Raw genomic sequence first — 27,973 nt, 5'->3', positions numbered from 1 at the left:
TTTGAGGAAAAAGCAGCATGAAGTAAAAGTTTTATTTAAATTAGCATAAAAAGCAAAACTCTACACTCACGTGTCATACAAACATCTTTTTTTAACATCCAGAAAAGATAATTTCGTCGAACTGACAACTGGTGATACATCTAAATGCAAGTCTTCCCTAAGCATACAAATGAGCACTTTATAAAAAAATATATCTACATCATAACATAATGAGCATAGTGTTTATAGAAGACCTTCAGAACATCCATGCACTCAAGCCCAGTGCCAAAGATCCCACACCTTTTTTTGTGACCTTAATGAACTCAGTAGTTTTAAGCATAATACAGAGCTCCATAAGTACATACATAGGACATGAGGTGGGGAGTTCCTTTCTGATACCAAAGTGGCAACAATATAATGTACAGAGGTACCAAAGTCTGCACATTGAGTTGTATAGTTACAGTGAATTGTGGAAGATATTGAAATGCCTGCAGTACAAATTTTACACAAAAAAGTGTGGTCGACTTTTAAAAAAATTGTGTTACACACGTATCAGGTGAATGTCAAATATTTGAGAAACCAAAAAAAGAAAGAAACTGCCCATTTCTCAAACATTACTGAATGGAAGACAGGCTGCCAGTACACGCCCAAAATAAGAACTCTCTGCTTCTCAGTGTTCCCTTTCTTCCCAGACAACCCCGAGAGCTTCAACAGTTTTCCATCAGACAAGGAGAGAGTTAAAGACTCAGAAAAAAGCAGTTTTCCACAGACTACTGTGCCATTTCTTTCCCTCCATCTGCCACCAGGTGGTGCTACATCCCTCTTAACAACCCAATCAAATCGGAAAGTCAGACAGACAGCCTTTATAAAAGCTGGCCTTTATCAGAAATGTGCGGTCCTGCGATAAATAGTTTTTACACCAATGCTTTACCTGTTCCAGAGTACCAGGGCTGTTCATAGATTGGATTATGAAAGCAATCGTATTTGCAATGCCTGGACAAAAAAAAAAAAAAAAAGTACCAATAAAAGTTTAAATTGTTGAACAACGGTAAGGGCGACGGGAGTGGGTGGTCAGAGCACAGTGAAGTAAAATGGAGGCTCTACTCCTGGGCCCCCTTGCCAGTCATCTTATAGATTTCAGTCGGGCCATCCACGTGAGTGATGGTGGTGGTCAGCTGGATGTCCTCCCCGCTGTTCACACCCAGATCACCTGTGTGACACAAAGACACTTATACAGCGCATAATGTTCACACTAGCAGTGCAAGCACTGCACCTTAGTCAGGTGCTCACGTTCAGTCTCTCTCCGAAACATGGGAGAGATGGCACTAAATGATCTGGAGTGTGATTTCACATGATGACCATAACCTTGGGCATTATTATTATATTTTTTAGGGGGGGTGGGGGGGGTTAGGTTCTCCGGTCTGTGATTGGTCCTCAGTAGCCTGCTGCTGAGGAGATCCTGAGATCCAGAAACACACCCCTCAAGATCATCAGCATCTTTCCAGGAGGAAGGAAATCCCTGAACCGTCAGATTAAAGTTTTTCATTAAAAACCACCTCTGGAAGCAAGCAAAGTCTACATTAGAAACTCCTTTCTCATGGGCTAAAGGAGCAGCTGATTTTCTTTCCACAGTGGGTGTGGGGTGGGGGGGAAAATAAACAAAGCAACCATGTACCAAAACCCTCCTGGCTAGAGCAAATCAGGGATCCACCAACAACCTGTAATTAAAACATGCATCATTTTCCAGTAGATTTTATGTTTTATATACGTGTATATCTACTTAGCATACTGAAGTGCTGCTTTTATATACTTCAAACTGAAGTGTTGCAAAAAAATGTATACTTGATGACTTGGCATGAGCTCTGTTCACTGCCTAAATCGATGTATACGCACTCGCTCCGAAAAAGAGGGTCTGGCAAATGCAGCTACTTCATCTCACAATCAGGAAATAATACTGCCAGTTGAACCCCCAGTGAGAAGGGATGTGCTACTCCATCACTCCACCAATGGGAAAAGACCGTGCTGAAGTGCCAACAGAGGAGGACGACGTTGATGGCGGTCGAGCGTACCGTTGGACTGCTCGTCTCCGTAGCGCTTGTGCGAGGGCGCGTACAGGAACATGATGGCGAAGACGTAGAGGTTCCACATGCCGTAGATCCCGGTGAAGAAGGCGCTGTTCACCTGTACGGTGTAGTCACCCCAGTGCCAGTGGCCCTCGTTCACCTGCCAATCACAGACACACACGCCCAGTTATTTTGGCTCTGTTAAAGCCAGAAGCCAGCCCCAGCCCCCCCCCCCCCCAAATTGGAGTGATTCCTTCTGGCTCACCTGGCTGATGATGAAGAAGATGACCGTCATGGCGGCACAAGCCAGAGTGACCAGCATCAGGAACTTGAACCGGAAGATGAGGCCCTGGCAACGGCACAACACGGCATAAACGTACAGACAAACGTGGCTGAAACATAAAACAGTTCATCCTACAGATCCAATCGCAAGGCAGACTGCTCTTTTCAGATTGTCCCAGTGGCAGACACATTTTAATGTCATTCTAAAACAAAAGGTTTGCAAGACACCACTTGGAATGAAAGCCAACCCATAAAGTGGGAAGAGCAACAATTTGAGTCTAGTCACAGGAAGTAGTAGTCTTTCACTGCCCCCCCCCCCACCTCATAATGCAGCCGCCTGGCTTTGGACATGGCTGGCAGGCAGGTCCTCTTCCCACTGATGTTGCGAAAGACCTGGAAGACCATGAAGCACAGGAAGAGGAAGTAGAGGCAGGCACATATCCCGGCCACAATGATGAAGGCCATCTGCAGGTTCAGTCAAGGAGAACTCCAATGATCGCTCACCCCTAGACCAGGACTGGGCAACCCCAGTCCTGTAGAGCCGGAGGGTCTACTGGATTTCACTGTTACTCTGCACTTAAAGCAGTCAATTGTGCAGTCACTTGTTTTCTTGGGTGTAAATCTGTTGCTGATTTTAAAGCTCCAAACTCCCAGTGGATCTCCAGGCTTTTCCATTATTCACTCAGAATCATAAATAGTGAACTCACAAAATCAAAATGCAGTACCCCACAGATCTTTTTTCCTGTGCGTATTGATCCGTGGTTGGCTTAATTAGAAGCTGTGAAGCTGCAGAATTGGTCTGACGGCACCCATGCCCCTTTCCAAAAACACTAAATACTGAATGACCGCCAATCCACAGGGGAGCGACGCCCACCAGCCAGGGTAATGCGAGGAGAAGCAGGACCGGAGCCATTCCCGCTCGTGCCCAGACTTGCACTCGCCCGCCTGTGCTGCAGCGGTCTCCGCGGCGCAGGTCATATAAACGAGCACAGAGCGGCGAGCGCAGAGTGGAGAGGAGGAACACCCCGCTTCAGCAGCACGGCGGACGGGGAGGTCTTTCCGCCAGCGGGGGTTTTGACGCAGGACAGGCGAGAGCGAGCTGGAACACATCATTCCACTCCGGCGGCGCGAAGAGGGCATTCCCAGAGGAGCAGAGGGAGACCGGACCAGGGCGGGGGAGGGGAGCAGAGGAGTGTGGGGGGGGGGGTGGGGGACGGGGTGTTACAGAGCCGCCTTGTTCGCACCGACCGCCGCTAAAATCGGGCCGCCTCCTCTCGGCTCGGTGACAGAACCCGAAGGCAGCTGGGAGCGCGGCTGACCCAACGGCACCCGCTCGTCTGGCCCGCGGCCGAGGAGGAAGAATCCTCATAAACGCGTCAAACGCAAAAAACAAACGCGTCGCGTTCCACCCGGCCGGCTGGCAGAAGAAAAAGGCCTTCTCTTTTTCACAGGGCCGAAACGCGGGGGTGGAGGGGAGGAGCCGTTTGCGTTGGCGAGACACGCAGCCCTTCGGAAACCAGGCTTTTTGTTGGGGGGGGTGGGAGGGTGTGGGGGGGGCGCTGGCGCTGGGGGGCGCGCAGTGCTAATTAAACTTGCATTAAATCGGCCCGCCGGTTTTCAGCTGGGATTCGCCGGCTCGTCGTCAGCGGCGCTCCAGCGGATTAATCAAACGGCGGCGGCGGCGGTGGCGGGAGGGAAGAGGCGCGAGCTGCATGCAGATCCGCTACATGACGGCCCCCGGGCTGGGGGGGGGATGTGCAGAAACAAAGGGGGGGGGGACATGCACGTACTGGCAGAGCCCCCCCCACCCCCACCCCCTCCCCGAGCAAGCGGGCTCCTTAAAGACAGAGCTCCTTTTACAACTGCTCACATACAGAAACCGATGATAATACTGTGTTCAAAAAACTGAATTTGATCCATCCATCACAACTAAAAAAGAAATTCATTTTATTTTCAGGACTAAATCTTGGAGAGCTCGTGGACCTACACCACTTAATCGGTTTGGTTATGAGAGTGGTTTCTGCTAGAGTTTCTGAATAAACCCAAACTGAAACAAACTGAAATGGAGGATCATTCAAGCTGAAATAAAAAGTTGTTTTTGTAGGGCAGAAACAAAACACTGAAAATATGCGTTTCAATAAAATAAACGCAACCAGTATCTTTTAGCCTCAAAAGAATGCCCCTCTCTGGAGAATGAAGAATAGGGCCAGGTAAAGATCTGAGCCTCAACTATCCGGGTGAAAGGATACAGCAAGTTCCGTCCCAACGTCTGACGCCCAGATACTGTAGAAGGGATTCTTCAGCTGGACCCCTCTGAAAAGGAAAAAAGTTTAATAAAATTACATTCTATAATATAATCTACAGGAATATCTTCCAACATTGTTACGTTTTAATACTGGTGTAACTTCAAGAACACTGCCAGGACAGATCTTTCAAACCCAAAAAAGCACCACCTGGTTCTGGAATGCCTTCAGTGAAAGAATGCCAAATCAAAAGACGTTATAGGTGAGGTCCAAGGTCCGAGAACGATCTATAAGACGGTCTGCGCAAAAAACCCTTTGTAATAGTGAAGTGTGATATTTCGCATGGGAATGTCAGTCTTGTACAACACAGCCGACAATTTAGTGCTGGCTCCACAAACTCTCTAACGGGAAACATACCAACGCAAACAAGCTTTCAAGTTTCTCTGAATAACTGTCTGCTGAACAAAAAAGAAAAAGCAATAGTGAGGTGAGGGATCTTTCAAACAAGCCAAATTTGACACAGTGTTATAAGCCAAGCTGCCAGGCTCCTCTGTATGGAGTCTGCTTAGGTTTGCACAGTGGGTCTGTCCCATGCTCACAGGGAGACTCCTATTCAGACTCGTTGCGCCAGAGACTTGCCAAGCTTCAAAAAGCGAAGGAAATCAATCTCAGAGAGGTCCGGGCCAGCTACCCCACCGGCTGCCAGCTTGATTTAAAACCGCCGGATTTGCTGGGTGACATTTTCATCCGCGGATGGGAGTGACATCACTCGCAAAAGGGAGCAGCCCCTTACTTTCATTTAACTGCCCTGCTTGGCTCACACTGCCAAGTGCCATTAATCTGTCTGATCTGTGTCAGAGTTGCCACCTTCTCCCGAATTACCCATAAATCACTGGGGCGGCAGCAAGACCGACTGGCACACAGTGAACTGCCACAATTCGTCCTTTATGCAAAGGAACCTGTACCACCTGCTCTTTTGAATTTTATTTCCTTCTCAAGTGTCATCAGTTTTTCCACCTCTGCTACAGTGTCGATAGGATTACAATATATCCACACACAATCATACAACAAATCAATCACATAGGAAATACATGCTCAAATTAATTTCAACCAACACAGATCTATTAGCTTTCATAAGTACATTACTATAAGCGTCTTTGAAAACAGAACAAACTAAAAGTTTTTGGATGCATGACAGAAAGTAGATGGTCACTGGTCTTCAGTGGCTAACCGCACATTTTCCTCATGCTCTTCCCCATGCGATTAACAATAAGTAACTCCAGACATGGAACGGAGCTCACCTTTCACACATATCGAAGATGAACAGACAGAAGGAACCGAAGACGATGGGCCCAACCTGCTTCCAGTACACAGCAAAACGGTTCCTTTCCATCTGATCCTGTAGCAAAAGGAGAGAAGAACCAAATCAGGAAAGAAACCAAAAGGCGAAGATTTCCAGGGGAAGGTTCAATCATAAAGCTCAAACTGATGACAGATGAAGCGCTCGCCAAGACAATTTTGATACATTTCTACACAAAATGCATAGAAACAGCAGATTGAGAATGTGGCCTGGATTAAATCAACATTTGCCCTTAACTCAGACTTCCAACTAAATGCAACAGTTCAATTCAACTCCTTCCTTGAGAACTTGATTCCTGAACTTGCTATACTGTGTTTGTGAAGAAAAAAAAAAAAAACCACTCACTTTTACTGGGAAGTCAAAAGTTAAGGACAGAACTGGATTGAAGGCAGGCCTGTATCACGTACAGCATTGAGTCAGAGATGGGAACACAAACCATCAGGTGTTCTCCACAGAAGATGATCCAGAAGGAGAGCAGCATGGCGTAGAAGATGCCCTGCCGGATGTCCCCAAACAGCAGCATCCAGGTCCAGTTGAACCCCACGGAGAACCACTCCACAGGGATGTTAATGAAGGTCATGGAGATCCCCAGAGCAAAGATCACCCTGGAGAACACGCACAGAGGGAAAGACAAACGATGAACAGATCTCCACGAATGACAATTAAAGATAGAACTGGGGTCTGCTTTGGGCCTACCTGAGTGAGATCGTAAGTAGCCAGACGAAAGGGGGGAGGGGAGGGTGGCAACTAGGTTCAAATCAAATCCCGAAATATGAATCGCATTCCAGCTCGAGCCAACTGAAAGCTGAAAAGGCCGCGGCACGCAGGAGAAAGAGAGCGAGAGAGATACCACATTGCTTTGGTATGCCAGGAATGTCCCGCACTCACAGGGAAGGTGAGGAGGGGGGTTGAAAGGAGTAAGGCTCAAACAGGACAGGCTTCAGGGCTTCCTCAGCTCTTAATCCACAAGCTCCCCACCCCCATCCCCCCCCCGCCCAAATCACTCCCAAAAACAGGAACCTCACAGACACAAATCTTGCTGCGCTCGCATGCTGGTTCGGCAAGCAAATTGGTCTCCCGGGAACCATGCGGCGTACATTGCAGACCTATCGTTTCCATGAAAGCATGCAATTCATCCAAAACGCAGCAGGCGATTCACACGGTTTATCAAAAAGGAGAGGATTGAGAACTCACTGAGCAATGACACCATATGGCAAAAGCCCAGCTCTTTTGCAGACAGACCCAAAAGTTGATTAACTGTCCATGGAAATTTTCAAGACGCAAGCCAAGGCCAGGAACACAAGGGGGCTATAATTTGAAACACAAACTACGGTCCGTGACGCAGACCGTTTTCAGACAAATTCAGGCTTATCCAAATGCCGATGTCTTTCGAATACCCTGCTTGTGCGGAGCGGAACGCCATTTTGGCCCCGCTCCCACAGTATATTACAGCAGGGAGCACCTGAAACGCAAGCTCGTTTTTCCACGTTTTTCTTTTTTCTCTCCCCCCTCTGCCGAGTTTAGAAAGCTCTCCGATTTCCGTCATGGTGCCTCGGTGGAGCAGCACGACATCAGACAACCGCCGAAGCTTTCACAACATGAAAAAATAATTCCCCCCCCACCCCACCCCCCCACACGTTCTCCATGAGGACACAACTCTAGGGCCCTCGTGTTTCTAGGGAAACTCCAGCCGTTAGCTGATAGGCAGAAGGAAGGATGAGTGCTTGTGTAAAAAGGCTTATCCACGTGTAACAAGATCAAGTCTGCTCCACCACCTCTAAGGTCTGGCTCTCTCACACACACACACATGAAGTGATCCACATCACCAGCTTTTATTTTTTTTCATTCATTCACTTTATAGAGAGATTGGGCTTCTGAGCAGCGCAGTCCCACATCACACAGCGATAATGGGAAACACTAGTGCACGTCATAAGGCCAGCCTAAAAGCACAAAATACCTCCCTGATGCGTCACCGCGCATTGCGAGCATTCAAAACTGAGTTTAGAGCAGCTCTCGACATTCATACAATTCAAATTCAAAGCCGAAGTTCGAGATTGCGAATATGTAGTCTGCTATATTGAGTATTTAATTTCTAAACATCCGAAAGCGCAGATGCCAGTGATAAAAGATGCTGATCGACTGGAAAATGCACCTCGTGCAATGCCGCAAGGAATAAGCGTTGTGTGTCAACATTTCAGTGCACTGGTACTCAGGCACATGACACCACAGAAGGAACGTGTTGGCAGAGACAGAACGCAGTTAATGTCACACATTAGTGGCAGTTAACCCCCACCCCCAAAAAAGTCTTACTTCTCCAGCAGGACAGGGGGGCGTGTCATCAGTGTGATGCGTCTCCAGTACCAGACCATGATGATGAGGATGCTGGGCGTGAGGAAGGTCTTCATGGCGAACCACACCTTTGTGAAGCCCCCATTTTGATGGATGCCCTGTGGGGAAAGGGAGCCGCCATTTTATGCTGTTCTTTATGACAGCAACTGTGGGAAATGGCTACAGTCATTAAATTGACTGAAGTATATTCTAGACTGATTCATTCCATTAGAATAGCACAAACTCCACATAAATGGCTTGACAAAAATTCCCCAATCAGCCCCATTTGATGTACACATAATAGACATTAATGTCATCATTTGGATTCACCCTAGACTTATTTAATTTAATAAATTCAATTTTTGCAATACAGTATGGTGGGGTGATTCACTAATTCATAACACAATGCTGACTCTACAATACGTATCCTTATGCACAGTCATCACTGCATAGTAGTCTACACACACTACATTTCTCATCTTATATTACAGGTTATATAAAATGGTGCACTCTGCCCCATTCAACATTGCTTGTTATTTTCCCCATTCGATCAGGGCTGGCTGAATAACCGTGTGAGTCAAGTACCAATATATCATCGGGCGGGGCCAATCCACAAAGTTCTACAGGCCTTGAGCCAAGAACAAAAAGGGAGTGTGTAGCTGCACGGTGGGAAATGAAGTTTTACTTTTCTACCTAATGAGGTGGGTGTCCTTGGTCCTGACACATGCACATGGTTACACAGCCTCTTTGAGAGGGCATAATAACGATCCTTTAACATGGTGTTGACTCAGTCAGCAGGAGTACTCCATCTGCAGGAATAAAGACCCTTATAATTGGATCGACTGTGAAGTGTTTTCCTGACTGGATTGCCTGTATTACAAGACAAGGGTGGATTTCCCCCTCCCCCCCCCCCCCCCCCCCTCAACCCAACAGAAGGCTCCGATACTTTATCATAAGCACGCTGTTAGGAGAACGATACGCGCGGTTTCTTTTCTGACGGCTGAAACTGGAAGTGCTAAAAAACGAAACCAAAACGAAGACGTTTTCTGGGGCTCACCACCAGCCTGATGTCCTTGATCTCCCCGATGCCCACGTTGACCCGCTTGCGTTCGCTCACCGGAAGGCGGATGTTGAGGAGGTAGTACTTGTGCGCCACGCTCCCCACCTCCATGAAGGGGAGGACGTCGCACTCGTAGTACCGGCCCTCGTTCTCGAACGTCTGCGGGGCGCACGCGGAGTCGGTCAGAGAAGTCGGAAAGGACGAGTACGTGTGAAAACGCTGGTCGTCTCGGCACAGTTGCAGTTCTGCACCACATACCGCACTCTCTTTGCCCCGTATACCCTTGCAATTATGTTCTGTGAATGCCCGGTTATATACATTTTTTTTCTTTTAAAATCGCCTTGTGGTGTGGATTCAAATCAGTATTGATAGTGTTGTGTGTAAAATAGTGCTCTATTTTACATACATTTCTTTCAATGACCATTCTAAGCACAAGCATTACAAATTAGCACGTAATACTATGTTACAGTACACTGGATAATGTGTTGTGGTTTGTAATGTATCCTTGTCATTTTGATTAGCACGCTAACGCGAGCCTGCTAACCTTGGGGGTCGTGAAGTTGCAGCTCAGCTTCCGCTGCTCTATGGAATGCGCCATCTCTGTCCAATCGCTAACGGTGTCATCTCGGTACGCCAGGCCCACGTCGATGGTGACCACTGCACCGTCCTCTGCACGAAACATCAGGGTCTTAGCAACCAAGATAACAGAAGGGCTACACAGATAAACCTAGCTGTTTGACCGATTTCTCACAGTATTTTGTGTAATACAAAAATGTTAAAATCAATATCTAAATGTAACTTCTGTTCAAAAACAAGAGAGAACATGCGCGTGACACGTTGCGACAACATGATTTTGCAACACAACTTCCAGCTTAAAACTTAGAGACTTCTCGTATACTGAGCACAGAAATGGCTATAAAAATGGCTAGCTTTAAGTCAATACTACAGAAGTACACGGATGGTCCAATGGTCCAGAATCTAAATGCTGACCATCCCAGTGCCAACTATGGCTGTGAATCCTCCATGGTAGCACACAGTAGACTAGTTTTATCTCAGGGAGGCAGTTTTAATCATCAGGGTGCCCTCCACCCAAATGCACACCAGTGCACTCCTCTGGCTGGTCAGACACCTGCCACCTAATTAATCCAGCTGTGAAACAACTGTAGGCCTCAGGAGCAAATGCTGATGGGCAGCAGAGAGACAAGCAGTAGCAAATCTGTGCGCTACTGGGGAGGGGGCCTGTGCACTAGTCTGCAATCTCCCAGCTGAGAGCAGTGGGGTGAGCTTAAACTTTAAATGGAGCATCCCAAATTAATAAGAAAATTGAAAATTAAAAACACATTTTAAGAAGTACAGGGGACCCAGAAATAAAATGAGTCCTTGATGACTGACACGCAGCCTTGGCCTTCAGGGAGAATTCCAGCGGGGGCCTGTGTAAACGCTGAAAAGGACACGCTCAGTGCAGCCAATCTACAAGCTGACATTTTGGAGAGAGAGCAGATGACGTGCCCACACACACACACACACACACACACACACACACACACACACATCACCCTCAGCGTTAATATTGGGGGGTGTTAAGCTGCTCGGGCAGGTAACGCATCATTACCTGAGTCTCCATAAAAACACAAGGAATGGTAATTTAAAAATCATGATCAGTTGAGAAGAAAACTGAGGTCTGGTCATGTGACTCTTCCACTCCCCCCTTCCCAAAAGTTTCAAGACTGTGTCACCCAGTTATCAGAATGCACCAAAGGAAAGGAAGTGTTCCATCTTCCTCAAACATAATCTTTAAGATAAATTAAAAAAAAAAAACAGGAAAGCACACAGACTTAGATGCAGCAGGGTCTCACTTGTTCCCCTCACAAAAGGGGCCGAGCAGCCAAAACGCCCACGTTAGCATTCACAGCTCTAACCCTAAACTCCCTCCATTTCCCTTCAAAGGCACAGAATGATAAAGAGACAGAGTGGGAGTGCTAAAAGCCCCCCCCCCCCCTAAACAAAAAAAAAAAAAAAAAAAAAAAAAAGGCCCCATTTCTGGCTCATCCGTCAGCGGCGTCCCACCCCACCCCGCACCGCCCCGGGATGCCATTTGGGGTTGAGGCATGGCTGCCAAACCGCCAGCCCCGGTTTAGATCGGATTGCACAGACACGCCACCGCACTTCACATTTCTAAAGGAACTCTTGTGCTGTTATGAAACAAGCCAGAGAGAGAGAGAGAGAGGGGGAAAAAAATCTGTGGTCAGAACAAGGATTTGGGGAATGGGAGGGGGGTGGGGGGGTGGGTTCTCTCCACTATCTCTCCCCCCCAAACCCCACTCCCCTCTGCCAAGAGTCTGAATGTCAGCTTACTGCACACAAGCATTCCGGTCGAGCGCAGCGCCCATCGCCACGGCGACTAAGCCATTTCAACAGCTGTGTTATTGCTGGACCTCCGCCAGGGCTGGTTGTTGCCGGGGTATTCATTTCAGGGAGCCCGGCTTTATTGCGCCGAGAGGGGATTGGAGGCTCTGTTTACAGTTATGTTGCCTCTTTCATCAATTAATTCAATCCTCTGTCGGGCTGAACTCATGCAGTGTTGAAAAAATAAAGAGTATCTACTTATTTTCTCCTCATTAGCGTCAATTGGAAACCTGGTCACAAGGACCATATAAAATTACAGCATTCTTTATAGGAGGACGGTCACACGCGGTCAGAGGAAACCGGTTTAGCGACGCAAATTAACATGACCACAAACCCCACGCAGCATCCCTGGCGCACCGTGAAAATATTTGCAACATAACTAGCTTTCCCCTTCGCTCCCATTAAGAGAGACCGCGCTCTGTCGACTGCGAGGCCTTCATTACAGACTGGCATGGAGGCTAGAGGGCCACGCCGGAGCTTTTTTTGGCAGCGGATCTGAGGAGGCTGCCCCAGCTGCTATGAGCAGGCTGGTACATAGCAGCAGCTGGACAGGTATGAGCATGGGGGGGGGGGGGCACCATTCGGCAGCCCTGCTGACCGTGTCTACAGCAAACACACAGCAGGGCAGCTCCTCAAGCACCAGGAATCAAAGCGCTTCTCACCAGCAGCAAAACGTTTTTTTACTTCCACAGTGGAAGTCATTAAGCCGTAATAAGAGAACTGTAATATTCATATGATACGATCAAGAGGAGGGGTGCATGTGGGGGGGAACTAGGTAATGCACATTTTTCTTTATGCTTATCCATAATTAAGATGTCAGACATTATTTTTGATTGCAGTATTCACTAGTTTACCAAAAGGATAGAACCGTAATATCGTAAACCGTAGACATGCTTATAATACCATTCATTTCTTTGCTCAGGAGAACCATCGCAAAGTCATGCCCAGATTCGTCCAGTCTTCTGATGACAGGCCAGTTTCCACAAAACCCACTTCATGCCGCTCTCATGAATCCTGAATCATCCAGCATTAAACCGTTTACGTTTGTTACTGTCACCAAACAGTCCATCATTACCCAGCATGCTCCTCTTTGGGGCTCCTCTGACCGCAGGAGCCCGTCCTCCAGCGGCTTTCCCATAGAGCCTTGCGGCAGCGGCGGCGTCGCCCCCTTCATTAAGAGCCGATGTTATCCCTTAATCCCCCCATTGAAAGGCAGCTCTGTGCTACCGCCAATCCCCCCACCCTCTGAATGTCCTCTGAACGAAAATGGCCAAAATATTCACTGTGCTATGGGTGTAACAATCCCACAATCTTGTTTAGACAAGGAAAAGGCGGATTACGGCAGACAGCACAGCACAGGAACTTCCTTTGAGGAGTGGCTGAAAAATCTCTCTCCGCTTCCCCCCCACCCTGCCCTCCTCCTCCTCCTCCTCCTCCTCCTCTCTCTCCCTTGGTCTCTCGGTCTGCCATCACATCCTCTCGAATGGCAGTTAGTGATCACATACAATTCACTTTAATGGATGCCAACACTTTCCAAGCTATTTCTGGTCTGGCATTCGCTATAATATTCACCACAAGGGCAAACCATCCCATCAGTGGAGAGCGATGCATTAATTATATCAATCAACTAAACATGTAAAAGGCATTCCCATGCCAGCATACTTAATGTTTCAGAGGCCGTCTATAGAAATGGGACTAGAGAAGGAAAGGAAGACTGTGAAATAGAACATCTAATGAAGACACAGGTTAAAATGTGCACAATCTTCTGGTCATCAAGTTCCAATTTTAAAAAAGCAAAACACTACAGCTCAATTTGGTTACACCCTCGCCTAGTTTAAAAACAAGCCTTTATTTGGCAAGTCGGGGGGCCCCTAGGACTACTGCGGGGAAAACGGTGCATCCATCATTGTTACGCTCGTGCCATGTGCGGAGACGGCCGCTTCGCTGCGGGAGCGGGGGCGGAATTCCTCTGGGTGTTCACGCGTTCAGCTCACGCCGCGAGCCGTAGCATCAGCAGGGCTTCCCGCAAGGCACACGAGGCCTGCATTTTTTTTTGCTGTGTGGCTATGACCCAAGTCCAAGACTGTGACAGCAACAGAGACCTAATACAAGGGGCAGGACTCAAGCACACACCTTTTTTTATATGATTGCAGTGGGGAAAACTCACAGTCTAACAGAGGAGAGCAGCAGCATAAGGTGACCAGACGGCCATCGCTTACCGATTTGGTTGACGAGTTTGAAAGCGATGTCGAACTGCAGGATGACCAGCATGAACTGAAACCAGGGGCTCATCTCCTTGTTGGGCAGGGGGATGTGGACGGCGAACACGATGTCGTTGGCCTCGATCATCCTCACCATGGCCTCGTCGAAGTCGCGGATCTTGTTGCACTGGTTCGGGCCCCAGGGCATGAACCACTTGGACCGCTGCTGGCTCTTGCGAACATCGACGCACTTGGTGGCCATGTAGTGGACCGCGGTGGTAGGGCTCGGAGCTGAAGGGATGGGGGGGGGATGTTGGAAAAAAACAGGGATTAACGGCAGGGTCAGTCATATCGAGGTGTCACCACACACTCCTCTCCCTCCCTTAATCCAGAAATTTCCTTCTCAAACAAACATGGAAGACAGGTCTGTGATGCCACACCGGCGGAGAGCAGCTTTGTCCCACAGCACGCCGGAGCGTAAACACCGCCGGAGGGCAAGAGTGGAACTGGAGCAGATACGCCGTGATTGGCTGGTGGAACACTGGCCGCATTCCTGAGCAGAAAGGTTTACGCTGCCGACGACCAAAAAAAAAAAAAAAGAAAAAAGAAACAGGCCTTTTGATCCACCCAGTTTTCTCAAGCCTGCTGCTAGCCTGAGTTTTAAGACCACCCTTACATTCACGCTCCAGCAGTCCACCTGCTTCCCACAGAACACCCCAGCACACAATTTTTGTCCAAATTTGACATTGTTCATCAAGCTGAGCCTCTTCCTCAGAGACTGCTATAACACACCATACCTGTAACCAGGTAGGCGTGGTTTTGGGTTTCACCTGGCTTTTTTTTCCCCAAAGGTCTACCCTGACAGCTGAGAAAAATCACTAATGTTTGCACTGTAATTACCTTTCCAAAGACAGAGTGCAGTAAACTGACATGTGCCAACTTACACATGGTGTTGTGTATTTGTTTTGAAGAGAACAATGTTCCCTGCAAGTTGCAACACCCAAATCACACCTTAGAATTCCATTTCGCTAATACACATCTGTTAAATAGACAAAGAACACATCTCTTCATTAGCACGAACAACTGAAACAAAGTAAGACCCAGACATTCCCGCCAGCACAGGCAAGCCTCCATTAGTGCATGGATGCTTTGAAGAAAAGGAACACTGAGGAAGGGAAATTCATAACAGAAATCACAGCATAAACTTCCACCACGGGCACTACGGTAACAAGCACCTGGCAGGGAACCGGCTCGTTCACGTCTCTCAAGACGAGACAAGCTCCCATTTCCCGAAGCACCGCGAGGAAGAAGAACAAAAAAAAGATCAAATGCATTCGCTCCGTGGCACAAGATCTAAGCAACGACATTAGAGAGCACCAGAACCTCTGAAGTTAACTTCCTGGAGGGGGGTGCGGGCGCTCGTTGTGTTGTCAGCTAATGGAACTATTTCTGCGTCACTCGGGACACCTGAAGACCATAAACGACCGGGAACAAAAAAAAAAAAAAGAAGAAAATGACAACCAGGCCCTGGCCCTGGGCTTCGACGGACAGATCGCAGCTCTGCTTTCATGTCTCGTCAGATGGCAAAGGCTGGAAATATAAGAATAGGGGATCGCAGAGGCATGTTCGCACTAGACCACGGGGGAATTATTTTGAGCGCGCAGCTGGGGAACCATGTTCAGAGCAATATCGTAATGCACAGAAATTCCTGCAGCACAACGGTCTAATTGAATTACAAAATGAGATCATGGGAAACAGGGTCACTAAAGAACACGGCAAACATAAAACACTCAGGTAAATTCCTTCTGCCTTTTAAGTTACCAGTGACTTGTTATTTAAAGTCCTACTGGACAAATTCAAGAGAGTAGCAGCACAATCACCAAATACAAAAAAACGCCTTCCCCTCAAAACCAACCAGTAAACAAAAAAAACAAGATCTAACCAACATCCCAGATTTCTGGACCACACTCTTGACAGATGGTTCCCATTAGCTGTTGGAGTCACATCTAATTATTTACAGATCGGGACACTTAAAACAGCAGAGGGCCTCCATTTTGTATCCACCCCAGCATGTACATACACTGCAGACATCAAGTCCTCGACACCTCACAGAAGGACTAACCTTTTAAAGAACAGGTTCGCCACTCCGTCTCACCTTGCAGAAATACACATTTGCGGGTGGAGGAGTCACTTTCTTCCACGGCGCAAAAGAACATGCCCTCTAAGTGCCCAGCCAAAACAATGTCAAAAAAAAATTTAATAAATAACAAGGAATGTGGAATTTACCAAACCGGAACCTGCTGCGGTCGAATTAGCCGCTGACCCAGGAATGCCAGAGCACAATGTATCCACAACGACAGCGGCCCTCAGCCTCAGTGACCTCACGCAGCGTCGAAGTCGCCCGATAGCAGGGACAGCAGTGCGCCTTTCTACTCAATTACCCAGGCTGCCACCGGCCACCGAGCAAACACAATGGCATTCGGCTTCATTAAATCAAACGCAGGCGGGGACGACCTGACCAGGCTAATTTATCACCGGGGATCCAGACTCTGCCGCGTCCACCGAGGCAACTGGGAGCACTCCCAACTCTCCCGGAGAGGAACATCTCGCGAAGAGTACCGTGTGAAGGGCAGGAACAAAATGTCAAACGTCCCCTTCTATCTATGTGAGGACACTTCTAACGGTCCTAAAACGACGCAGAGTAACCTGGTCTGAACAGAGCAAAAACGTGAATCAAACCTTATCAAGTATCAAGCTCAACAAAACCACAGAACCTACCCAAAACAGGAAGCCACAACAGAAAAATAACTGATTTCAGGTTAGCGAGTCATAGGACGCCACAAGGGGAAAATCTTGCCAATTACAGTCCACAGACAGGAAGGAGCCTGTGGCCTCGAGCTACTCAGCCCCCGTCTTGGAGCGCTGCAATCCCGCAGCTTTTCCACCTTTGTTTCAACCGCTGACCGGCCAAGAACCCCAAAGGATACGTCAACTGGTTCAGTCTTAACCGTTCGCGCTCCAGCAGGGAGGGAGGTTACACTCATCTCGCTGAATGTAAAGCCTACTGGCACCAAGGCCTTCCAAGAGGAGGGACGAGCAGCACTTAGATGATTAAGCACCATGCCCCAAGAATGAACACACACACACCCCCACACACACAGACACACATATATACATACACACACACACAAGAATCGGGAAATTCTGCTACAGCCCCAGAGACAACAGGAAATAAAATATAGACAGGAAAAAATTCAAGTAGATGAGAGTAGAAAGGAGAATTATTCAGGAAGACCAAGGACGTGGATCAGGCACAAGTAATATACAGCACAAGCAGGCAAGCGGTTCGGGGAAACTGAACAGTGAAGATCAGCCCAGGGGAGAACACAGGGAAGAGGAGTACTGCTCAGTTACTTTATATCTGGGAGGGTTTCACTTTTTTTTTTTTTTTTCTTTTTTTTTTAACAATTCAATGCCTTCAAATTCCTTTCCAGTGAGATAATGGATAACTTAAGTGCTAACCAGGGCTTTTATTAATCAATTGGCCTTTACAACTAATACCACAAATGTTCCAAGACAAAAGGATATGAGAACCTGAATTTTAATAATTTCCCTGCTTTTCCCCACTGACACATTTATCCACGCATCCAAGTTACTTAATGAAGCAGATTTAAGTCTTACATGCATATTAAATATTTCAGGATAATGCAACAACGTCCTATGGTGGCAGGACTTGTTTTTCGAAAGGTGAACAGTAACTTAACACAATAAACTTAATACAACTTTAATTTTCAAGAGTATAAAAAAAACTATATTAATTACATCACATTCCAAATGGATAGGCTACCATGTTCAGACATATATTTGTAATATAATAAGCATAATAATACATTATATTGTTAATTTAATAATGCATGCATTTATTCATTTAGAGCTTCATTCCAATTGCATCTCCCAAAACGCACACCCATCTTATAACAAATTTCCTTCATCGGTTTCCACCGGTTTACCAGTTAACAAGCTCCCTACTGATAAGCAAATCGCAAATTCAATAACCATGGTGCACTACAACGTACACAAATGACTGGAGGTAATCGTAAGAGGTGTTTCACGTATTGGCTTCTGATGGATGACATTAAAATCGAGTTGACAGTGATATACCACACACTAATAAAATGTCTGCGATGTTTAAAACATTGCACTTATTGATACAAGATCAAGTTCTTATCCAAATGAAATGGAGTCTCCTCCGTCCAGTTCAAGGTTACAAAAGTTTTTTTTATTTTTTTATTATTGCGTAAGGATCACTATCTTTTCTGTAGAACCACTGTTCGTGTATGGTGTTGTTTGAGACAGCAAAGGAAGAAAAGGACTTCGGTTTCTGCAGTGGGAAAAATCCACGAATTGCTCTCACTCCACCCCACCGATAATGCTAGCAACGAAACGGGGACAACTCAAATGTGGCCGGGGGAAATGACGAGAAAACAACATGATCCAGAACGCTCCTTCAAAAGCCACAGTGTTAGCTAGGGCACACACTACACAAACTTAAATCCATGCTACAACTTTTAACTGAATCAGCCACCGTGCTCGAGATGTCTTTCCTTAACAATCGAAATTTAACTGCTGAAACTAGGCCAAAACTTTTCCATCTTTAAAAAGGCTTTACAAAGAACGAAACACTCTCGCAGTCGCACGCAGCTCAAGGTCTCGATTCACAATAGAGTACCAATTAGATCGCAGGAGCGAGTCGATGGTACTGTAACAAACAGCTAACAAAGGATCCAACACGGGAGAACATTAAAATGAATAAAGCTCAACTTACCAATCAAGCCTCCAACAAGGAAGGAAAACACTTGGAATAAGAGCAGAATAACTCCGACAATCACCAACTTCTTCGTGCTCATATTTTCAATAATTGCTCCGGCCATTTTTAAAGTTTATTGAAGCCTTGTAATTAAAAGAAACTAAGGTGACTCCGACAGACGTGTGCCCACATCCAGCCACGCCAGAGCCTGAGATTGAAGAGTAGCTGGCTCTCTACTGCCTTCAAGCTTTTTAAAGGAGAACTATAGGGGGAAAGGAATAATCACATGACCGCCCTGAAAGCGGCAGGCGCCCGCTGAGCTCTGAACAGTGGAGTATACGTATCCACGGGTAAATTGCTTGTCTATATAGTTCTCCGGGACGTTTTTTTTTTTCAGCCTCCAAATCGCTTTTCTTCCAGATTCGAATTATTTTGATTTTGCGGTCACAAATGAGATTTTATGTAAATTATCCCTTTTGTGCGACAATATTTTTTAACTTCCACCAACGCAGATAACACATTCCTGCACAGATACATGTTTGTTTAACATCTGCATGCGCCAACTTGCCAAATCATATACCGTTAATTATAAACCAACAGAGGAATATTGCCAGTGATTGTCGATGGGCGATTGTGCGTGACCTTACAATGACTATATTGCAGTATTTGCGTGTTAATTTAGCCTGTAAACTGACCATTTAGAATTAATCTCACACCAAAGACGTTAGGAGAGTATATCAGTTGAAGCACCCCTATTAATCCCTCTTTACCTGAATCCCAGACAGGGTTCTGGGAAACGGATAAACGGGCAATTTCCCAGGACGGGAAGTGAATTAGCATGACAAATGCCAATCAGGTCCTCTGTTCTGGATAGTTTGCATTCGGCCCGGACTTCTTCCTCTAGAAGGAAGAGCCACGCCAGAGCCACATAATAATATGTGACCGACCATTTAACAGAGGCCCTCTTCTTGTGTCAGTGGACGCTCATACCTAGAGCCTACAATGCTACCTGTTGGCACCTGCCTGATCTCTGCATTCTCAATAAAAAAATAAAATGCAGCACAACTCCCAGCATATAGCACAACTGCCCAAATTATTTATGTTATGTATTATTATTTTTAAACAGTGCCAAGTTAATATTGCAGATAGAATGTAGTCTTTGTTTATTACATTTGTAAAGTTAAATATTTCAAATTTTTGGTTGTGAATATATTTGTTGGTATTGTTATTAGTTAAATATGTCTATAACACAAATATGCTTCTATCAGTATTTTTATATCAGTATTCATTTTATGAAATTTAATACTATACTAATTTTCACACCAATTTTATAACGTATGGTATGTCCTCTTCTCATTTTGTGTTGGAGTTTCAAATCCTGAATGATATTTCACAATATTGTGGGAAAGGTGTTTCAAATCCACTTTTATTTTGATGATTCTGATCACCTAAGTACGACAGGTTTGTTGCTACCATGTCTTTAAATATCTTCCATTATGCCTGTTTTGCTTTGTTGGGAGTCATAATAATTGTAAATCACCTAATGAATTTCTTTGAGATGTATTTTCAAAGTGTATAGATGCTAACAATATTCACTGTTGTGGGCAAATTCATAGCTCTCCCCCAAATTACTAGGCTATTTGATTTTTGGTCACCTGAAAATAATAAAGAACCTCCTCACATCCTATCACATCTTAAAGCATTTCCATCAAACAATTAAGTTCAAGGGTTCTTTTCAATAATGTACGAGTTGCCCTATAATACTTGTATGGGTTCTGTGGTATAATTAATGAATGGTGTAATGGTTTTGTATGCACTGCGTTTTAAGTAGCTCTGGTGGATGAAAGCCTCCACTCAATAAAAACTATAAAAAATGTAAATGTATGGATCAACTGCAGTGGTCCTTAACCCTTTGGACTGCCTGTCTGAACCAGACAATTTGGGATGCAATGTAATAAATAAATAAGCACTGTCCTATAAAAATGCCTTAATTGTCTTTATATGTATGCATTGTCCATGTGTGTAGGCTATTTTTCTGCACAGCACATTTTGGGGGTGCGCCATTATGTGGATTGGGCTGCATGATGGGAAACACAGCACATACAAAATTCTCAGTGTGAAATCAACTCTGATGGAGTACTTTTTAAGACTGGAATTATGTGAACTTTTATGTTTCAAATTTAGGCATAAAAACATTTCACCCCATTTCACGTGTGCTTGAAGAGTGTGCTTATTTTAGCTTCATGTACAAAAGAGGGAATAGCCTACACGTAAATGATACCGAAATGTTTGTAAATGACTATTGGTTCGTGGAGAGAGCCCCCGCGAAATAATAGATGCAGTAGGCCTACGTTTTCTAATTCTGTGGACGTGCATACAAATGCCGACACCCGCCGTTTCACTATTTCTGGAGTTTGCCATAAAATATGGAGACCAGCAGAACCTCTGGAATGCATCAGCTTGAGTAACAATGATTGAGACTGACAGCGCCGCTTTCATGCTGTAATATCCCCCTGCCACCAGCTGCGCGAAAGACAGAAAGAGCTCTCCGGAATTCGCGGCTCTCGGACAGGGTAATACCCAGCTCGCCTGCTGAGGCACTCAATACACGGTGCAGGATAGGCCTGGCTATTCCGTGGGAGTTTTTCGGGAGCCCCCCCGCTCCCCCTTTTCTCGTTTCGCACAAAGATCGAATAGACGCTCCCGCGGCGATGTTGCAGTGTCTTCAAGAGGATCACGCAGAGACGCCGTTCTTTGTACAACAATATTTAGATTGGCCCTTCATTTTCCTCTGGTTTCGAAAGGGTCGCGTCAATAAACCGGCTCAGCGGCTCTGACTAAAGACGGTACCAACTAAAATACTCCCTCCAGCTCTATAATTGCACAAAGAGAGCGATTTAATTGGCCAGACAGGAACGCACACAGCTAAGGCAATTGAGGCTGAATTCAAATTACAGAATATTTGTTGAATAGCTTTATTCGCTTGAGGTCTTATGCTGGCCCTGATTTTTGGTGGAACTGTTTTTGGCAATTATATTTCATTAATGCATGGTATAATTTATTTAAGTAAATAAGTCATTTGTTGGTCGCATGCTATTTGAGAAACAAACGCATAAACGTATATAAAGAAAGGGTTTATAATTGTTCAACTGCAGATGTGGTTTTGATAGATCAAATCTTTTCTCTGTCCCATATTGGCATTGTGTACCTCGTGTACGTAGTATAGCTAATGTTCACATATTTAAGAAATTATTTTAGGTGTTACTGTGTAACAAAAACACAATGATCTTATGTTAAAAACCATTTTACTAAAATCTCAGAATCCCAAAATTGTAAGCTATTGTAATTCAGAAGCACTGCTCTATAAAAAAAAATAAAATAAATAAAAGTCCATTGAAAACGAATGTTTTTAAAGAATGTGCGCAAAATGTAGAATACTAGCTTTCTGTTTATTGCCATAGAAGCATATTTTTTCTTTTTCATCTCTTGCCGCATGGTAGTGGACTGCAAAACTAACTAAACAGAACTGGAAAAACTAAACAAGAAAATGCATGACTCAGCAAAAAGCACAGATGTTTCTGCGGAGGCATGCGACTTAAAACGAGCTCGTTAAACAAGCTTAAATAAAGGAAACCACTTTCGAGCGCACTTCGGGTTATTTTGCCTGTGGGCTTGGCTAGCCTTTGTGGTAGCCTACTTTACATCTGAGATATTTTTCCACAATACGATAGGCTATAGATTACAAGAACATCAATTTGCCCCAAATGCGCTAAAGCCTTTTAAAATGTACCTGTAATCTCCATTTTAATCTCTGTTTTATCACAAATACTCATTCCACCCAAAATAGTTGGCAGTGTAATTGTTATTCTCAACCAAAAAAGCCCTATTTGGTGAAAACTCGGAGTCAGACCATTTTTTTTCAGTGAAATAGAGGTTACGCATAAAAGCTTACTTGATGGCCCCCTCAGCCAAAATGCAAATACCAATGACTCAAACTTGTGTGCGTCTAGTGATAATGAAAAGCAGTGAATCCAGTGTCATCTCTTTCATGACAAGATAGAGAAGAGACTGACATTTTCTCAGAACTAACCATTTTGTTCTGTTAATTATCACTGTAACCATCGTTATCAATTGTTAATCTCTACCACCTCTGCATTGGTCCCAAAATGGACGTGCTTTCATCTAATCATCTTTCTGCTTGAGCCAACTCAAACACGGAGCGGTGCAAAGACCAGACTTTCATCAGACTTTCATACAGACCAGATCTCTCTGGATGCTTCTGGTTAAGTTTGTCAATCCCCGTGGCAGTTGGAGCCAACGCCAACGGCACATATTTATACTTCAGCAGAGATCAAGACAGCATACGATAGAAGTTGTTAACCTAGGGCAGACCACCACATATTAAGTGCATTTGAACAGCACCAGAGCCGCTAATAAGCAGGATCTTTAGTCAATATTTCCGTTTAGTCATAACCGCAGCACCACCCTGTGGTCAGAAGTCAAATTACACAATCAGTGAATTTACAATTCAGTCATTTAGCGGACATTTTTAGCCGAAGCAACTAAAAAAAGTGAGGTGTAATTTTTAAATGCGAGTTTTTGAGACATTTTCAGAAGATGGCCAGTGAATCTACCTTCCTGATTACGGCAGGTTGTTCCACCATTGCGGGATGAGGTGAGCGAAGATGTGGGATGGGGCAGCCAGCTGGCAGGAGGATGCTGAATGGAGAGCTCTCTGTGATCGTGTGGTGGGATCACAGTCAGCAGACAGAAAGGGCCATTGCAGTTAGTAGCCAGGTATGTCAGTGTGGGAGATTTTATTCGAATGCAGGCAGTCACCAGAAGCCAGTGACGGGAGTTCAAAACTGATGTTTCACAAGTGAATTTCGGCAGGTTGAAGACCAGCCGGACAGGACCGATCCTGTCCCAGCTGCAGTGGCCTGATGAAATTTAGAAACAATTAGGAAGCGTCGGATTCATGATGCAAAACACTGCTTGCCCCTCTGGCTTTCAAAGTATTTACAGCATGTTTGGTTAAAACGAACCCGCATTTACTCCAGTTGTTCTGCAAAAGTTCCTCAGAAAAGGGATATGATATATCCAGGCAATTTAACAGAGCAGATTTGAGCACATCACAGGTCCTTATAGTAACTTAGGGCGTGTTTATAAAGCTGCGATTAATCCTTTCAGAGAGGTTATAGAGAGGCTTTTCGTTTTCTTTTTTATAAAACGTGGACTTTATTGCTCAGAATACAGCTTGTGAGAAGGCAAGAGAACGGTCATTACGAACAGCTGTAACCAATCAGAAGTCAAAACATCACTCATCCACAATGCAGCTTTTTTTTACACATCGCTTAAAAAAGGATGGCTCTCCATGTCAAAACCAATTTAGCGATGTTACAGTTCACCAGCTTGTTGTAGCTATAAAATACTATGGAGAGCACTCACTTAATGACAATCCATAGTTTCTCACATTTAAATCCATCTTTCTACTGTTTCTCTCATTTTATTCTTCTCTTTGGTTCTACAAGACAAAAAGTAATTCCTATATCCATTAGGGTTTACTTTCACCGCAATACTGTATTGGGGAATTGGGGCTAGCCCTAAATACACAATGTCTTAAAAAATACCTAAAGTTCACATAGTCACATTTTTAATTCAATTTACAGAAAAACCCTCAATGAAACTCAGAGAGGGGGAAAAAATCTCTTCAAGCAAGAACATCTTCTTGCAACAATTATTTAACTGAAATTTTAATTGAATATATAGGAAGAAAAAAAAAACGTCACATAACATAAAGAGGTCAATATTTGGAGAATGTGAAGGTTACCCATCTACAATGATCCTGCCAGTCAAGTGAACGATTGCATGTTCTGTTCGACTTTCACTTGACGCCTCTTTAATCTTCCACGCACAGGAACGTGACAAATCTAGAACAAATCCTTACAAAGCCAAAGATAAAGGGATGGGGGAAAAAAAAAAACCAACTGATACGGAGGGCGCATATCCTGAATATGCCTTTGAATAATGTCAAAACACTGTTAACCACACTGCCGGAAGAATGGGAGGGATGGGGTGGGAGGGGCTGGAGATCAAGATGGTGGAGATCTCCCGACTCCAGCCTGACAAAGTCTAACAGGAGGCAAAGCCTCGCAGTGAAAGTGAAAACGGGCACGAGTCCTTTTAAGCTGGTGGGAAGGAAGGGTCCCAAAATCTCGACACTGTTGATGTTCTACCCGGGAGAGAGGAGGAGCAGCCAGGCAGTGATGGCGCTTTCCTCACAGGGGGGGTGGGTAGGGAGATTGGGGCGGGGCCACGGTGTGCGGGGGTCACATGTCGTCCTCTTCGTCCTCGTCCTGAGAGGAGCCCGCCTGCTGCACGCTGGCCGACGCGGCGGCCAACTGCGCCTGCTGCGCAGCCTGCTGCATCTGCAGCCACTCCTGCTGCGCCAGCTCCGCCTGCTGCTGCCGCGCCTGCAATGAGCACGCACACACGTCAGGAACACACAACACAGACACGTCCAGGGCCACGCACACACACACACACGTCAGGACCACGCACACACACACACACACACACATCAGGACCACGCACGTACACACACACACACACATCAGGACCACGCACGCACACGCACACACATACATCAGGAGCACACAGCGCAGACAAGTCAGGACACGCACACACACACACATCAGTACCATGCACACACACACACACACACACACACATCAGGACCACACACACACACACACACAATCGTCAGGACCACGTACACACACACACATCAGGACCACGCACACACACACGTCAGGAGCACACACACATCAGGACCACGCACACACGTCAGGACCATGTATACACACACACACACACTCGTCAGGACCGCACACACACACACATCAGAATCAGGCACACACATGCAACACAGACACGTCAGGACCATGTGCACACACACATAACAGGGACACGTCAGGACCACGAATACACATGTAACGCAGTCATGTCAGGAGGACCACACACATACACACAATTCAGATGCGTCAGGACCACGCGCACACAGGTAACACAAACATGGCAGGACCCCGCACAGAGCCAGCAGGTAACAATCACATGCTAACACTTCTGTCATCATCAAGCCTCCACACAGCAGGAAAACTGACCATTGTGATTAAATTTCCCAATTAAATAATGATGGTCAGTGCTCTTTGCTAATCCCCCCCCCCCCCCGCCAAAGAGCACATTTGCTCCTAAGCTAAAAAATTTATGAGCACACTAATGCATCCCAATTAGTAGATGTACTCCTAAATTATTTTTTTCAGTTAGCGCACAATAATTTTCAGGAGCAAGTGCATTTCAAGATAAACTATGTGAAGCAAAGTAACATGGGAAATTCAGAGGCTGAAGATGCATCCACCCTCCAAGACACACGCTCAGTCTTCTGCAGTCTTTCCTGATGGACTGGTAGTGAGGGCGGAGTACATAATGTCAGAGTAAGTCAGCTGCCATACGAATTACCACAGTACCCCTTAGCATGTAATACAAACAGCATCTCAAGCAGACTACAGAAATCCATCAAGTGGGAGACCAAATGTGGACATGATTGTAGTTTCTTTGATTGAACGTGTAGAATTCTATTTTATAATTAGTACTGTGATGCACACTTGTCTGGATGACTGGACTTGTATCCAAGCGCCGGTAAGGCAAGTTCAACCAAAAACACAAACGCAACATTGTTACATGGGTCCTGCAGGAGAGGTCGAATGAAAAAAAAAAAGAAAAAAAAAGAGGTCCAGCTCCTCCAGTCAGAGAGCTCATTTGTACTGCTAATCAACTACCAGCCATCAGACACGCCCCACACTCATAAGCGGCGAGACAGCGGTCAGAAGCTCACAGATCGCGACTTTTACCTTGGCGAACAGCTCCTGTTGCTGTCTGAGCAGCTCTTCTTCTGGAATGCCAAGGTTTTCTAGGCGCGAGCTTGCCTTTCTTCGTTTAAGTGCTACAGTTTTACACTCCTGCAAGACGTCTTTCACTTCGGTGATGTAGGACGCAAAGCCCAAGCTTTCAAGTGCTGCGCACAGACAAGGATGCAAATAAAAAGATTATTCAGTTGATTAAAGGACAATAGTAGGTTTAGATAGTGATCTATCCACTGAAGTCACAAATCATGCCTACACTGACGCCCAGGTCAGCGATTTCGTTTTCACAACAAACCAGTTTACAAAAAGGTTCAGGTTTATTGATCAGGGAATGGACTGACTGGCAACACATTAAACAGCATAGCAAAACCATACAACAGTACATTAATACCTAGCTAAAGTACATGCGTAATTCCAAGGGTTTGGCCATTTTTAGAGAGGAAAAAAATCGTTGCAATTGACCGAAGCAATGATACATTAACATCGGGACACAGGCTACAGTATACATACATTTGGAGGAACTTACCATTAATAACGTGTTCGGGAGAAATTGTTTTCTTTTCAGACTTGTTACAAATTTCATTAGCCTCTGACGATATGAGGTGAATGAATTCAGTGCAGCAATTCACCACGAGTTCCCTGGCGTCGTTTGCAACCCGAACGTTAGGGAGAGTTTCTTTGATCATTTTATTAATAGCTGCTCTTGGTATGGTGAGATCGTCGTCGTTCCCAGACGAAGAGGCCATCGTTTAAAAGTTTCCGTTTCAAAGTTAAAAAAAAAACGATGAATATCTGCAATGGGATTCTACGATGGCCTAATGTTAAGACAGATTCACCGGCTATCCACAACCGAACAAAACCAGTAAACTGGCTAGCTAGCTAAGTTACGTAAACTCGGCGAAGACCCGTCCACTATAGTTTAATTGAAGTTGAAAGTGTATATATAGCTATATATGTGATAGAGGTACCACTAGCAAAAATACTGACTGAAGTCAATAAAAACAAGAGCAGCTGCTGGTCCCCCACGCCGGTGAACGATGTTCCCACGAACGCTTTTTGTTGTGAACATAGCTAGTTAGCAAGCTGGCTAACTTGTAGCTACTGTGACCGGTGTCAGCGACATTGTCGTTCCACTTGTTCGAAATGTGCCTACTTTTCTTCCAAAAATTGTAACCAGATTTCCGAAAGTGTGAGCTTAAAATCCTTGTGGGTGAATTATCTAGCTAATTCATACGACTGTTAGCTGGCTGACTAGCTATTCCCACTAATGTCAGCACCGGAACAAGCTCAAACCTTCTCCGGAAACGATCTTTCCAACATTG

At 45.5% G+C, this 27,973-nt stretch overlaps 2 protein-coding genes across 2 annotated transcripts; both read right to left on the bottom strand.

The window, feature by feature from the left end:
• Positions 1-13: 13 nt before the first annotated feature.
• Positions 14-19,015, bottom strand: wls (Wnt ligand secretion mediator). The gene is made up of 12 exons (XM_035423774.1): positions 18,748-19,015; positions 13,941-14,213; positions 9,860-9,984; positions 9,313-9,474; positions 8,238-8,374; positions 6,364-6,532; positions 5,869-5,966; positions 4,574-4,637; positions 2,646-2,789; positions 2,308-2,391; positions 2,049-2,202; positions 14-1,189 (listed from the first exon to the last, which is right to left on the bottom strand). The coding sequence occupies exons 1-12, from the start codon at positions 18,851-18,853 to the stop codon at positions 1,080-1,082; spliced, it is 1,626 nt and encodes a 541-aa protein (XP_035279665.1). The 5' UTR covers positions 18,854-19,015; the 3' UTR covers positions 14-1,079.
• Positions 19,016-23,942: 4,927 nt separating this feature from the next.
• On the bottom strand, positions 23,943-27,973 carry LOC118229010 (protein Dr1). Its single transcript, XM_035420623.1, has 3 exons — positions 27,178-27,973; positions 26,640-26,803; positions 23,943-25,202 (listed from the first exon to the last, which is right to left on the bottom strand). Exons 1-3 carry the CDS (start codon positions 27,395-27,397, stop codon positions 25,059-25,061), a joined length of 528 nt encoding a protein of 175 aa, XP_035276514.1. The 5' UTR covers positions 27,398-27,973; the 3' UTR covers positions 23,943-25,058.

The sequence above is a fragment of the Anguilla anguilla genome, chromosome 6 (genome assembly GCF_013347855.1).
Source record: "Anguilla anguilla isolate fAngAng1 chromosome 6, fAngAng1.pri, whole genome shotgun sequence".
Lineage (NCBI taxonomy): Eukaryota > Metazoa > Chordata > Actinopteri > Anguilliformes > Anguillidae > Anguilla > Anguilla anguilla.
Note: the sequence above shows the minus strand (reverse complement) of the source record. Positions and strands in the feature narration are given on the sequence as shown.